At 42.4% G+C, this 13,452-nt stretch overlaps 1 protein-coding gene across 1 annotated transcript in view; it reads left to right on the plus strand.

Annotated features, from left to right (window-relative positions):
- Positions 1-13,452, plus strand: part of LOC126481201 (uncharacterized) — a 71,466-nt gene that overhangs the window by 19,371 nt on the left and 38,643 nt on the right. Inside the window, exon 3 of the mRNA XM_050104798.1 lies at positions 8,542-8,894. Within this exon, the coding sequence (XP_049960755.1) occupies positions 8,542-8,894 (353 nt within the window). The remainder of the gene's footprint in view (positions 1-8,541; positions 8,895-13,452) is intronic.

Raw genomic sequence — 13,452 nt, forward strand, 5'->3', positions numbered from 1 at the left:
GGTGGCGCAGCTGCTGCATGGCTGGCAGACAGCGCCCCACGTAGAGGACGCGCGTAATTGCGCGGCGGCGCTTTGAATGATCGGCGAGTCACAACACTTTCCCCCCTTTGAAATTGTTGCACTGGTCTTGATGGAGGTGTCCTGGAGATGGCTAACGTCCATAGGCGGTGTTTGACTCGCCGTAAAGTCTCGAGGAGGAGGCTTCCCGTACGGACGGAAGTGTCCCCGATGATAATGGGTCGAGATGACAGGAGACATAGGGGTCGAATCTGCTGGGTCCCCATACACCAATCTGCCCGTTGCGTCAAGTCCAGTTGATATGACAGGAGACATGGGCGATGTGTCGGCGTCAGTTGGAGGAGGAGGCGAGTAGATTTGCTCTGACAGAGGATGGCCATCCGGTTCCTGCATGGGCACGTCTCCTGGTGGCGTCCGTTCTTGTGCTGGCATTGCGATGACAGCGAGAGGGCGGCGTTGTGAGTATTGAGAGATGCCAAGATCCCGAGCGTCAGGTAGGGCCAAAAGTGGTGTAGCGGCATTCTGAACAGGTGTTGCTGGCACACGAGGCCGAAGCTGGTCCGAATGACGCACTGCAACACCCGTGTCCATCTGGATTTCATACAGGCGTCTGCCACGGTGTCTTAAGATGCGGCCCGGGCTCTATTTTGGCCGCCTGCCATATCCCCGTACCCAGACGAGGTCGTCGGCAGTGAACCGGCCAAGGGAAGGCACCCGCGGCCGTGAGGTGGGAGGCCGCAGAAGATGAAGTAGCGTGCGGGGCTGTCGGCCATGTAAGAGCTCAGCCGGGCTGTGATCATCCATGGGGGTGAAACGGTAAGACGCCAGAAACTGGAGAAGTGCATCATCATCAGCAGCAGAAGAAGTCAGAAGTTTCTGCATCTGAGCCTTAAATGTGCGGGGCTGTCGTTCAGCCTCACCGTTGGATTGTGGATGGAAAGGCGGGGCCGTGACATGCATAACGCCGTGACGAGCACAAAAATCCGCAAATTCGGAAGAGGCAAATTGCAGACCATTCTCAGTAACAAGAGTAGAGGGGAGGCCTTCCAAAGAAAAAATGCGGGCGAGAGCACTGATGGTTGCCGCGGTAGTAGGCAGCGTGCAACTGACAATTAAAGGAAAGTTAGAGTAGGCGTCAATTACGAGGAGCCAATAAGTACCTAAAAAGGGTCCCGCAAAGTCAGCATGAATGAATGCGCTCCCAGGGCTTCTCAGGCGAAGGCCACGGTGACAAAGATGACTTCGGTGCAGCGGACTGTGACGCACAAGGGCCGCAGGCAGCGACCATGTGTGCTATTTCAGAGTCAATGCCAGGCCAGTATACATGACGGCGCGCCAGAGATTTTGTGCGAGATGCACCTCAGTGCCCTTGGTGAAGGAGGCGCAAGACCGAAGCACGCAAAGACGCAGGTACCACGACACGCGGCGAAGCATTGTCAGTGGAGAGGAGGATAACACCATCCCTAGCCGTGAGGTGGTACCCCAAAGTGTAGTAGTTCCGCAACGGATCAGAAGTCTTAGTGGACGGGCGATCTGGTCAACCCTTATGAATACAGCGTTAAACCCAGGAGAGGGTAGGGTCAGAACTCGTAGCAGCTGCCAGCCTGTCCCCAGTGATGGGGAACCGTCCACAATCCGCTGCTCGGCAACATCCAGGTGGATACACAAAAGTTCGTCCCTATCGAATGCCTGATCAGGACCCATGGGAAGGCGAGACAGAGCATCAGCATTTGCATGTTGAGCCGTTGGCCGGAAATGAATCTCATAATTGAAACGAGACAAGTAAAGAGCCCAACGCTGGAGGCGGTGTGCAGCCTTGTCGGGAAGTGACGTTGATGGATGAAACAAGGAAACAAGTGGTTTGTGATCCGTAACAAGATGAAATTAGGGTAAGTGTCGATGAGGCACTAAGAATTTACAGTGGCTTTGAAATCGCCACAGAGACGAATATCACCATTTGGCTTATCAACAACAACAACAGGAGAGGACCACTCACTGGAAGTGACAGGAAGCAAGACCCCTGAAGTAGTGAGACGATCCAATTCCCGTTTTACCCGATCACGAAGGGCCACAGGAATGGGCCGAGCCCGAAAAAACTTAGGCCGAGCAGTGGGTTTGAGCGTGATATGAGCTTCAAAGTCGCTTGCACGGCCTAACCCAAGAGAAAAAAGGGACAAAAATGTCGTCGACAAGGAATCCCGTTGAGCATAAAGAATAGCGTCAGAGACAATATTGACAGAGTCATCTATGGAGAACCCAAAAACGCGAAAGGCATCGAAACCAAAAAGATTTTCTGCGTTGCTCTGGTCGACCACAAATATGGGAACAGTGCGAACGACGGATTTGTAAGATACCTCAGTATTAAACTGTCCCAAGGGAGAAATCTTCTGTTTATTGTACGTCCGTAATTGCCGAGTGACAGGTGACTGGAGTGGCGAACCCAACTGAAGATACGTCTGAGAATTAATTATAGTGGCAGCAGAACCGGTATCCACTTGCATGTGAACATCTCGACCAAGGATTTGGACAGTGAGGAATAACTTCCCTGAAAGGGAAGTAGTGCAATTGACAGACAACACAGAATCAGAATCAGCGTCATGTTCATGAACATCATGTATGCCGTCAGATTTGCAAACGGAAGACACATGACCTTTCTTTTTGCAATTGTGACACACAGCCCAACGTTGGGGACAATCCTTGCGTGAATGTTTCGTAAAACATCGTGGACATGAAGGAAGTTGCCAGGGGTTTTGCTGCAGTTTCTTAGCGGGTTGTTTACGGCTAGACCGAGGCTGCGCGTGGGAGCACACTGCGGCCATGTCGGCCGGCGGGGACGCGCCGCACACGTCGTCAACAGCGCACAGAGGTTGTATTTCCCCGACATCACCCCACGCCTCCATTTGCGCCCCAGCGGCGCGAGAAATTTCAAAAGACTGCGCAATGGAGAGAACTTCATCTAGAGTCGGATTCGCCAACTGAAGGTCACGTTGCCGAACTTCTTTGTTGGGTGCTGACCGGATAATAGCATCCCGTACCATGGAATTGGCATAGGATTCTTTGTGAACGTCAGTAACAAATTGACACTTTCGACTGAGGCCATGAAGTTCAGCAGCCCAAGCGCAATAGGATTGATGTGGCTGTTTTTGACAACGATAAAAGGCAACACGAGAGGCTACCACATGCATTTGCTTTTGAAAATGGACAGACAGAAGTGAGCACATTTCAGCAAAGGACAAAGATGCAGGATCCTTCAAAGGAGCCAATTGCGACAACAACCGATACATTTGGGGTGAAATCCAGGAAAGGAACAGAGACTTACATGGTTGTTCGTCCGTGACATGAAATGCCAAGAAGTGCTGTGGAAGACGTTTTTCATAATCAGACCAGTCTTCCGCCGTCTCGTCGTAAGGAGGAAAAGGAGGTACAGCTAATGACGAGAAACGCCCCGCATTTGACGCCGCGACAAAATCGCGAATCGCTGCTGTTAGAAGCGTTTGCCGTTCAAGGAGATTTTGCAATAGTTGCTCGACAGTAGCCATGGAACCCTGTGGGTCAACGGTGAAAAGGAAAAATCCCATCCTCGTCGCCAATTGTTATAACGTCAAGTTTAACAAATATATTTCAGAACGACACAACACATATAAGTCACAGAGTAAGTTGACAAGCAAGGCATGTGTATACGTTAGCATTCAAATGAGCACTGAGTCCCAGTCTAGCGGCCCCTGCTCGGGTGGCCGCTTAGGTGGCGCAGCTGCTGCATGGCTGGCAGACAGCGCCGCACGTAGAGGACGCGTGTAATTGCGCGGCGGCGCTTTGAATGATCGGCAAGTCACAACAAAATCATTAAATGTTTGGGTGTCCAAATGAAACCTCCATTATTTCCAAATGCATTTTTTTTTAAAAAAAGAAAGACAGAGTTAAAAAAAAGAGAGAGGGAGAGAGAGACTTGGATACTTGCAGTCTGAAGCACCATTTAAAGCAACTCCTGTACAAAAAGGTTGAGTAAATTTCTACATGAGCTCCTTTCGTAAACCATAAAATCTATGGACAGTACTCTGTCTCAACCCATTTGCGTGCAAGCACGTCTGGGCTAAAGGAGGCTGTTGCCTTCACGATTCTTCTCCTGAGATCGATAAGTCATGTATAGCCCTGAATAGCCCTGGCACATAGTGTCTTTCACATAACTCTTCAGGAAGAAATCCAGAAGGCGCATGTCTGAAGATTGGTGGCCACTTGGTTGGTCCATCATGTTCTGTCGATTACTGTGCAAATGTTTCAGGAAGTCATGAACATGTAACCCTCCAGTGTGGTGGTGCACTGTGCTGCTGGAAAATTGACAGCCCATCCACACGACTTCCCTGTAGTAATGAAAAATGTGTCAAATTGAGTCAGAAAAACTTTTTAAAACAGCGCAGACTACTCCAGCTTCTGTGGGAGTGCTATTTTTTTAAAATAAAATTTGTTATCTTTTGGCTTAACAATGTGTGATATGGCAAAGTGGAGTGTTCTTGTGGTCATTGGACATGGTAGTCGTAAGTACAATGTTATCACATGATATCCAATACCGACCAAAAGGAAAGGACTAATTTATATTTTCTTAGCAATAAAATTTTGAGTATGTATGTGTTTTTGTGCTAGACAAGAAAGAGGAAAGGGAACTGGAGCCAATACAGATCTGAGTGAGGCACAGCTGGGCGGAAAATCCATGCTGGCTGTTATCAGTGAAAGCCAAGGAGCTGGCCATAGGGAAGAGCTGTGATAGGTATCTACAAAAGCCAAACCTATTGTTACCAGGAGGCTAAAAACACGTACCATTTTGGTTGTTAATGAGGGTGATGTTTTTGTTCTTACGCCCTCTCTGGACTATAAAAATGGTAATATGTGGGAATTATTGATGCGGAATGAGAATGTGTTGCAGTTTTGGGAGTGAGTATGATCTGAATGGAGATTGCTACATCTAAATGGTGAGTCACTCTTTAGAGATTTATTTGGTCGGACAGTACCAGTCATAAAATTCAGTCTGTTGGAGGTTTTAGTTTCACCGGGAACATAGTCCCGATTCATGAACATTCAAATTTTTTTATTGCGGAAGGGTAAAGTAACCAATCAAATTAAATGGTTAACTGGATGAGGAAAGTGTTCCCACAACAGTTCATATGTTGAAAGTATATAGCACCTTGAAGATAACTAATTATTGAAGAATCAAAAGTAGTGCTTGTGGTCTTTGGAGTTTTCACTATATAAAGTTGAAATAAAAATAATTATTCTTCTGCTAATCTGTGGTATATTTACATGCTGAAAGAAGTAGAGTAGATACAGAATAAATAATAATAATAAAAAATTACAAAGGATGAGACTGGAGAATTTCCGTGTAATTGTTCCAAAGTAAGAAATATCACATTGCAATCATGCAGTGTGACATTATGTCATTGAAAGTTTTCTTGAGATTAAAACTTGTAAATAGACTGTATATATTATTGAACACTAGTCCACAGGGGGGGGGGGGGGGGGACAGTGAGGCATTAATTCTAATAGAGTGCATGACAAGCTAAAATTGCACAAAGTAATTATAGAGGGACACTCCAAATGGACTGTGTAAAACCAGAACTATATTTGCTAACCTTGTACTACTTACAAGTGTGTTCCTGGCAACATAAAATTGTGGAGGTATAAAATACCACAGTATTGTTTTAAATTTTACAAGGTACACAGTACCTATTAGTATCAATTACAAGGTAGGAAAAGGGAATGTCTAGAGAAAAGTAATCTTCTTCAGAATTAGAATTCTTTACTGTTACAGACAGTATCGGATGTCCCCTCTAAGCCACAAGTTACCAGGTGTGACATTGGTATTAGTTTTATTCTTAGACATTGTATTCTTATTTTCTGTGATATGTTGCAAGATCCATACTGGGTAGCAACTCCATCTGGCAGTAAACACGGTATGAGTAGTTTGAGCAAATCTTCATATTGGCTTAAATGCACTGTAAGTTAATAGCGATATTGTTAAATAAGATAATACAGATGTTGAAGTGTTATCCCTCAAATGTATTCACCAGCTTATAAGAGAAAAGGAAATGGTGATTTTGATGTAACGAACACACACATGATGTACTCAGTGGAACAGGATTTAATCAACATGTTGTTGTTAAAGTGGTAGTGCTCGTACTGTATCTCTCTTGCAAACTTGTTCAGTACAAAATGTGAGGTATCGATGCGGAGGAGCAAGATCTGAATCATCATGTATCAAGTCACTCCTTACTTTGAATGTTTGGAGTCATAAACTTTTAGAAAACAACATTTCAATCAAAATCTTTTTTGTTCCACGTAACACTTCTGTTGACAAAATGCTTGATACGCAATTTAGCTTTTCTTCTTATGTGCATAGAGACTGTGCTTATAATTTCAAGCAAATACATTTTGCAGGACACACTGGCCCACAGTTCCACTCATCATACTGGCATTCCGTTGACTCTCCCCTAACATAAATTGCAGAAGTCCAAAACGTATCTGACTACTGTAAAAGAAACACACACAACAATGGTGTAATATTCTATAATATTTATTGTTTGTTACATGAACCTGATGATGTCATAACTGCTGAAAACTGGTTCACGTAACTGGCAAGTATCTTACTATCACAGTCTTACAAATATCGCATTTGATTGGAGGGGAAGAAGCTAAGGGACATTAAACAGCTAAAGCATCATCAGATACACGGTTCATGTTACTTGTTTTTTGATGATAAAAAATGGTCCAACTGTGCTGTTTCACTGGCGCACGCCACACCTTCACCTTTTATCAGTCTGTGGCATATCCCCAAAAACTGTGGAGGTTTCCCAAACCTCAGGTGTGAATGGTGTGCCAATTTAATCTTCTCACATGTGTGGCATGTTGCTTCATCAGAGAAAACATCATATCCTAGATACATAGGGTTTTGCTCGATCCAGTCCATCATCTCAATAGCAAAAACTTCGTGAAGCTGTGAGTTGTTTCACTTCTTGCACAGTTTGATCTTTGTAAGTGTGGAAGAAAAATGATTTGTGCTGTGGCTTGGAAACTAGTGAATGAGAGACTTGTCATACTCAGCCTTAACCATCGTAACATCTGATGGGTTCCTTTGAAAATCATGTCGGAAGCTTCTTTGAACAGCAATGTTTGATTTTGTTTCCAGTACCATGTCACCACATTGGGTCGTCTATTGAGGTGTGGTCATTACTGGTAATTATTTAGCTCCTGAAACAAAACAAAAAGTGAAAGCTAGTGTTTAAAACAACCTACACAAAACTTTTTGAGTTGATTTACATGATGCCACAAATCACAAGCATCTGCGTCTAACAGTTTTTTAATTGCATTTGGAAATCAGGGAGGTTTCATGTACACACCCTGTATTATATTGGCTGATTACTTAGTGTTGCATGGTTACTCATCTCTCTCTAAAGGCATGGAAAAATGATTTCTTGTATATTTGTTGCATGGTTACTCATCTCTCTCTAAAGGCATGGAAAAATGATTTCTTGTATATTTGTTACTTTAAAAGGTGCTAGAGAGTTCTAATCATTATATTCCTCTGTAGGGGATTGTGTCCAATCAGCCTATGCCTCCACTACCCACACATTTATCCTAAAGTTTTGGCATCACAAGCTAGGTAATTCATTTTTAAAATTTTTTTTATGTAATATGAAATAAAAGAGGGGTATAATGTATCTTGTCTTCTGTGTGGTCAAAACTCATATTTGCTGTTGCCTCGTTATCACTCTTCTGTTATCAAGAAAAAGAGCCAAAGGTGGCTACAGTACAAAATCAAAATTATTTTATCCAGGATGGAATGATGACAATATTAGGGAAAGGATAGTTGCTACTCACCACATAGCGGAGATGCTGAGTCACAAATAGGCGCAACAAAAAGACTGTCAGCAAGTAAGGCTTCATTTGAATTGGCTTACTTGCTGACAATCTTTTTGTTGTGGCTCTATGAGGCTCAGCATCTCCACTATATGGTGAGTATCAATTATCCTTTTCATAATTATTTTATTTAAACATTTTTTAAAATACAAGGTTAGCACACAAGTTATAAAGTAAATCTTTTACAAAATCACTACAGTTTTAATACAGTTGAACTTTACTATAATTAACATTTTTGGATATGTGTAACAAAACCGGGACTAAAAATCCAATTAGAAATAGCAGCTGCAGAAATTGTACATTCAGCAAAATGGTTGTTTTTCATTAAATTTACACCTCCATCCACCCCTACCTCTAGTGGGTTAGAAATTGATCATAACTATCCCCATGAATTTATATAACCTCAACAACTATGGATTTAATACTAAAATCTATTGTTTATTATTATTATTGTGTTATCTCCTTCCCACTTTTATCCCTATTATAAGGGGATAAATATCATTAGAACGGTCACCAGTTAGCATAGGGACCCCAAAATTGTGGATTTGGTGCTAATGTCATTCATTTTTGTATCACTATTAAGAATAGTGCAGTATCATTTGTGTTTCATCTTTCCAGGTAATTGGAAAGAATGAGAGCTCCACTGGCCAGGTTCCGAAGTTCAAGAGGAAGAAGCCGTTTGAGCATGCACATAAAGCAGAAATAAAGACACACACAAAAATTAGTGCTAAGTCCGCAAACTCTCAGCAAATTGTAATGCCATTAAAAAATGAAAAAGATGATATGAGATGTGGTCAGATTAATGGACAATTGAGCCAGAAAGAAACAGCAAGTAAGAAGGCACCCATTCATGGGAAAATGAAAAAACATCATTCAGAAAGTACTACAAATGGAAAATGGGATAATAGTGCAGATGTCAAGAATGCTGCGGAACAGTTTACATCAGTCACTGCCCCACGTAATTCTAACAGGTAAAAAAAGTAGACATCCTTCTTAATATTCTTATTTCATCCTCGCTTTGAGAATTTCCCATGTTCGTAGTTTTGGAAAACATTTCATTTTAGTTTTTATTCCATATTTCAGGAGGCTCTTGCAAAATAAATAATCACTGTTTGATTCTGGAATGAGAAGTTGAACAAAATAATCTTCACTTCTTGCTGAATATACTACATAGTAACAAATACACAACAGATCTGGTCAGTAAGATGTCAACTAGCATACTGATTCACAATCTCATTACATGTTAGTTAATTTAACTCAACAATATTCAATTATTTTTGAATTAAAATATTTTTAATAAGTAATTCCGTTGAGGACAGAAAATAGCAACAGTCGACTGTAGGATCTTCTCCTCTGCACTGGCTGTCAGTTACTGTGTGGGAGTGGTTGGCTTATCATCTCTGGTGGTAGGGACGAAGATGCATCCTCAAGCGCATTGTGATACTGTTTCTAATTAACTAAACAGAAATGAATATTTATGTGCAGTACTTATCAAAACAACATATTTAAATGAGAAAACAAATTCAGAATCCAATAACTTAATAGCTGTTGTACTGTTCTGTTGTTTTCTCAACTGCACACACTGTGGCAGAAAGAATCATGGCGTAACTGCCACTAATTTCTGTTACACCACATGGGGTCCGCCCCCAGGGATGCATGCTGGTGGCGTCTCCACTCTGCCTCTGCCTGCCACCGAAGTCAGTTTGTTGTGGGATATGTCCTTCCTCGTATTAATCAGACCCAGTGTGGGTTCTCCGGGTTTACTGAGGGTATAGCCACTGTCACAATTGATCAGTGGTTCCCTCATTGGAATCTCGGCAGAATTTTAATAACACAGTCCCAGAACCTAGATGTCTTTGTCAGAACCTTGGTAGCATCATAATTCATTCCATGTAATCACGATAGGCAATACTCTGCAACAGCCGACTTGGTGTGCTGCTGCAGTCTGTTGTGCCTTTGGTGTGTGACTTGTGTAAGTCATGCAACACTGACAGGGGTCTTGATAGACTCCAGATTTCCGTAGTCTGAGGTCGTCCTTGACATTACCAAGCAGTGTCTGTGTTTCAGCTGCCATCAAGACCTCCAAGGTCCTCAAAGATGGGGTGGCTTTAAGACCCATTTTGAACATAATTGGTGCCCCAATGTATTCATTTGCTAAATAGCTTGTGTCAGAAAATGTCCACATCATATTCCAAGTTCCGAGGATTTTGTTGGCTCTGTAACAACTTTAGGCTTAGTTATTCTGACATCCTTGTGAGCTTCAATGTTATCCTTCTTTTCACCAGGATGTCTTAATAAGAATCTTTGGTTCATATTGGCCAGAAAATTGACACACACACACACACACACACACACACACACACTCTCACACACTTAAATGTGGACCACTGCCACCACCAAGCACAAAAGAATGACATGACCAAAACATTGGTACATAGAGCTCGCACATTCACTGACAATGAGAACATTAACCAAGATCTTGATGAACACCTGAGGGCAGAGTTCCGGAGAAATGGTTACACAAAGTGGCAAATTAGGAGTGTTTACATTCTACACTGACTGTGAAGCTGGTGCAAAAAGAAGAGGAACCTTGGGAGGATATGGTCAACACATTTACTCTATTTTGTGGTGCATTATCCTGCAAGATTGGACGAATTCTTTGGAAACATCAAGTGAAGACTATCTTCTGTCCGCCAGCTATAAAACAGGCTCTGCTTGACATTGTGAAGGACATAGTTGGACTATGGAAATTTGGCATCTGTCAAATCCTCTGCCAGTGTTGCGTGACTTGCATAGGCCAAACAGTGTGTATTGTTGTAGATTATTGCTGAGAATACCAGTGGCACACCAGACTGCAAAAGCATAACAAATGGTGCTGTGGATTAAGGTGGTCGTTTCAAATTATGTAAGTGTTTTGCCCGGGGAAAATAAATGTTACAAACAGTGTGATTTTTCAACTTCTTATGGCATATTTCATGCCTAAATAATTCACGGGCGAGTGGCTTATTGTTAGCATCCCAACATTTCTACAAGCAACTATGTTGCTGTCATTGGTGTGCTGTGAGTGCTCTCCTTATTGAACGCTTGCCTCATCAGTATTGGATAAATTGTGTTCACACAGTAAAATCACAGAGCAATGTCAACTACAAGAGCACAAAGATATTTTATGACAGGTTTCTGTGCAGCTTCTGCCTGGGCACCATCACATTTCATAAGGGCTTTGCACACTCATATTTCCACTGCTTTGTTGATAAGTGTTCCAGAAGTTTGAAGTATAGGACACAAATTTTGTTTCATTGTTTTTCATCGAATTGCCAGTCGAAATACAGTGTTCTGCTGGTTTGGAAGAGACAGGCATGCAGAATTTTTGACATCTAAAGGACGTCCTTAAGTGATTGAGACCACAAAGTTCAGTTCCCTTAGGCAGCATGGACTGCCTACGATCCATAAAGAAAGTGTATCCATACAACCATTGTCTGCAATACTGGAGCAGTCACCTATAAATTAGACAAAGTATTTGATATCTTTATGCAAACCAATTGTAGGCAAGTGTCCACATCACATAAAAAATTTGACTGATTTTATCAACTGACTTAAGGTTGCTTAAGCTGGAAAGCAATGATGTATTGGCCAGTCTCATATTATTTCCCTTTCTACAAAAGTGCTTCTGGTGTACTCACTACATGTCATTTGTAACAGGTGTGGTGTTGACATAACAACATTGTTTGAGCACTCTCCCCTTGACATAACTTTTATTTGACAACCAGTTGTATGAACAATCTGACAGTGTCATCATGGCGTGTCCTTTGCGTGTCACCTCTAGTATCCAACCTCTTTATTGGAGAGTTTGAAGTGCTTGCACTCGCTTCAGCAGTTTTAAAACCAACACCATTGTGGCAATACATTGATGATACCTGTATAGTTTGGTGTCATGGTTTGGACAGTTTTCTTCAACATCTAAACTCCATACATGAGAACATAAACTTCGCTATGGAGCTGGAGAAAGAAGTTTGTCTGCCATTTTTGACACATTAGTGCAAGAGCAGTGGTACACTTGGACATTCTGTATTACAAAATCCCCCTTGTACAGACCTTTATTTACAGGCAACTGTTTGCCACTATCCAGCACAAACAATAGGTGTTTGAAGACCTTGATTCACTGAGCCCATACCATTACAGATACGTATAACCAGCAAGTGGAATTGGAACATTTCCATACTGTGTTCCTGTAAAATGTATATTCATCTCAGCATATACAGAAAGTGCAACAAACATACAAATGGCACAATAAGGAAGAGGATGGAGCTTTCAAGACAACAGCGTACCTGCCATATACTGGAAATATTTCTCCAAAAATAGCCAGAGTACTAAGACGTAACGTTAAAGTGCTCTTTCATCCTTCATCAAAGATCTTTTGGAATAGTCAAAGATAACATAAAGCTGTGCAAGGCAGGTGTTTATAAGATTCCATGTGAGTGCAGCAAGTCTCATAGGGCAATCAACATGCAGTTTGTAGTAACACTGTTCACGTTTACGTCGCACTTCACTTAGCGTAGACCGGGACTGTGTCCTAGGCATGCCCGATGTTAACTGACTGGGCACGGCCCATGCTGCCGGAGTTGTTGTTGTTGTTGTTGTTGTTGTTTTCATGCCGGCAGAGGTCGCGTCAGAATTCTCGCGTGCCCTCTGGTGGACGGGACTCTACTTGCGGCAACTACCGTCCGTGACACGCCGTGCCAATGTGCGCCTCCCGCGATCTTTCTGGTGGCTACTACACAGTTATTAGGAGTGGAACGTTTAACATCACAGGCATACTCATCTCCTCCAAGCCAGCGAATCTGTCATCACAACAGACTGTATATCTACTAGTCATTTGATGAAATATAATGAAATGAAAATTGCTGTCCTTGCTTCAAAATTTTGGAACTCTGTTACTGGTGTATCAGTGGATATATGAATGGAGACATTAGCAACCATGAAGGCAGCCCTAACTGAGATAATGCATGGAATCCTGTCAGAAAAACTTCATGCTATGTATACACGGTGTCATGCTGCGAATTTACCATGTGAAGAGGATTGCTGTTATATCGATGATGTTATTTTTCGCCATGAAGGGCACTCTCAGCAGCGCACTTGCATCCGAAGTGCATATGCTTTAGCAGTGCGTGAGCAGTAACAACTGAGTACAGCATACGTCTGCTGGTGGAGTCTTAAATTGGAGAGCTCAGTGTACTTTCAACGTTTGAAGATGGGCAGAAGACTCTACACGAAAATACTGTGGCAGCAAGTTACTGACACCATGTAGTTTGCCTGAAATTTCAGGAACAAGAGGAAAGTTGATTTCATGTTGCTCGGAAAGCACTCTCATCACAAGAGACCTGAATGATTTTGACAAGGATGTTTCGATACACATCATTGTAGACTTGTTTACAGATGAGTTATCATTATCATGCTCATTAATGCATGAGAATATTATATATAAAAATGGTGCTTTGTCAAATCAAATAATTTTAAAAGACTTTGTTTTTA

Source organism: Schistocerca serialis, chromosome 5 (genome assembly GCF_023864345.2).
Source record: "Schistocerca serialis cubense isolate TAMUIC-IGC-003099 chromosome 5, iqSchSeri2.2, whole genome shotgun sequence".
In the NCBI taxonomy this organism is placed as follows: domain Eukaryota; kingdom Metazoa; phylum Arthropoda; class Insecta; order Orthoptera; family Acrididae; genus Schistocerca; species Schistocerca serialis.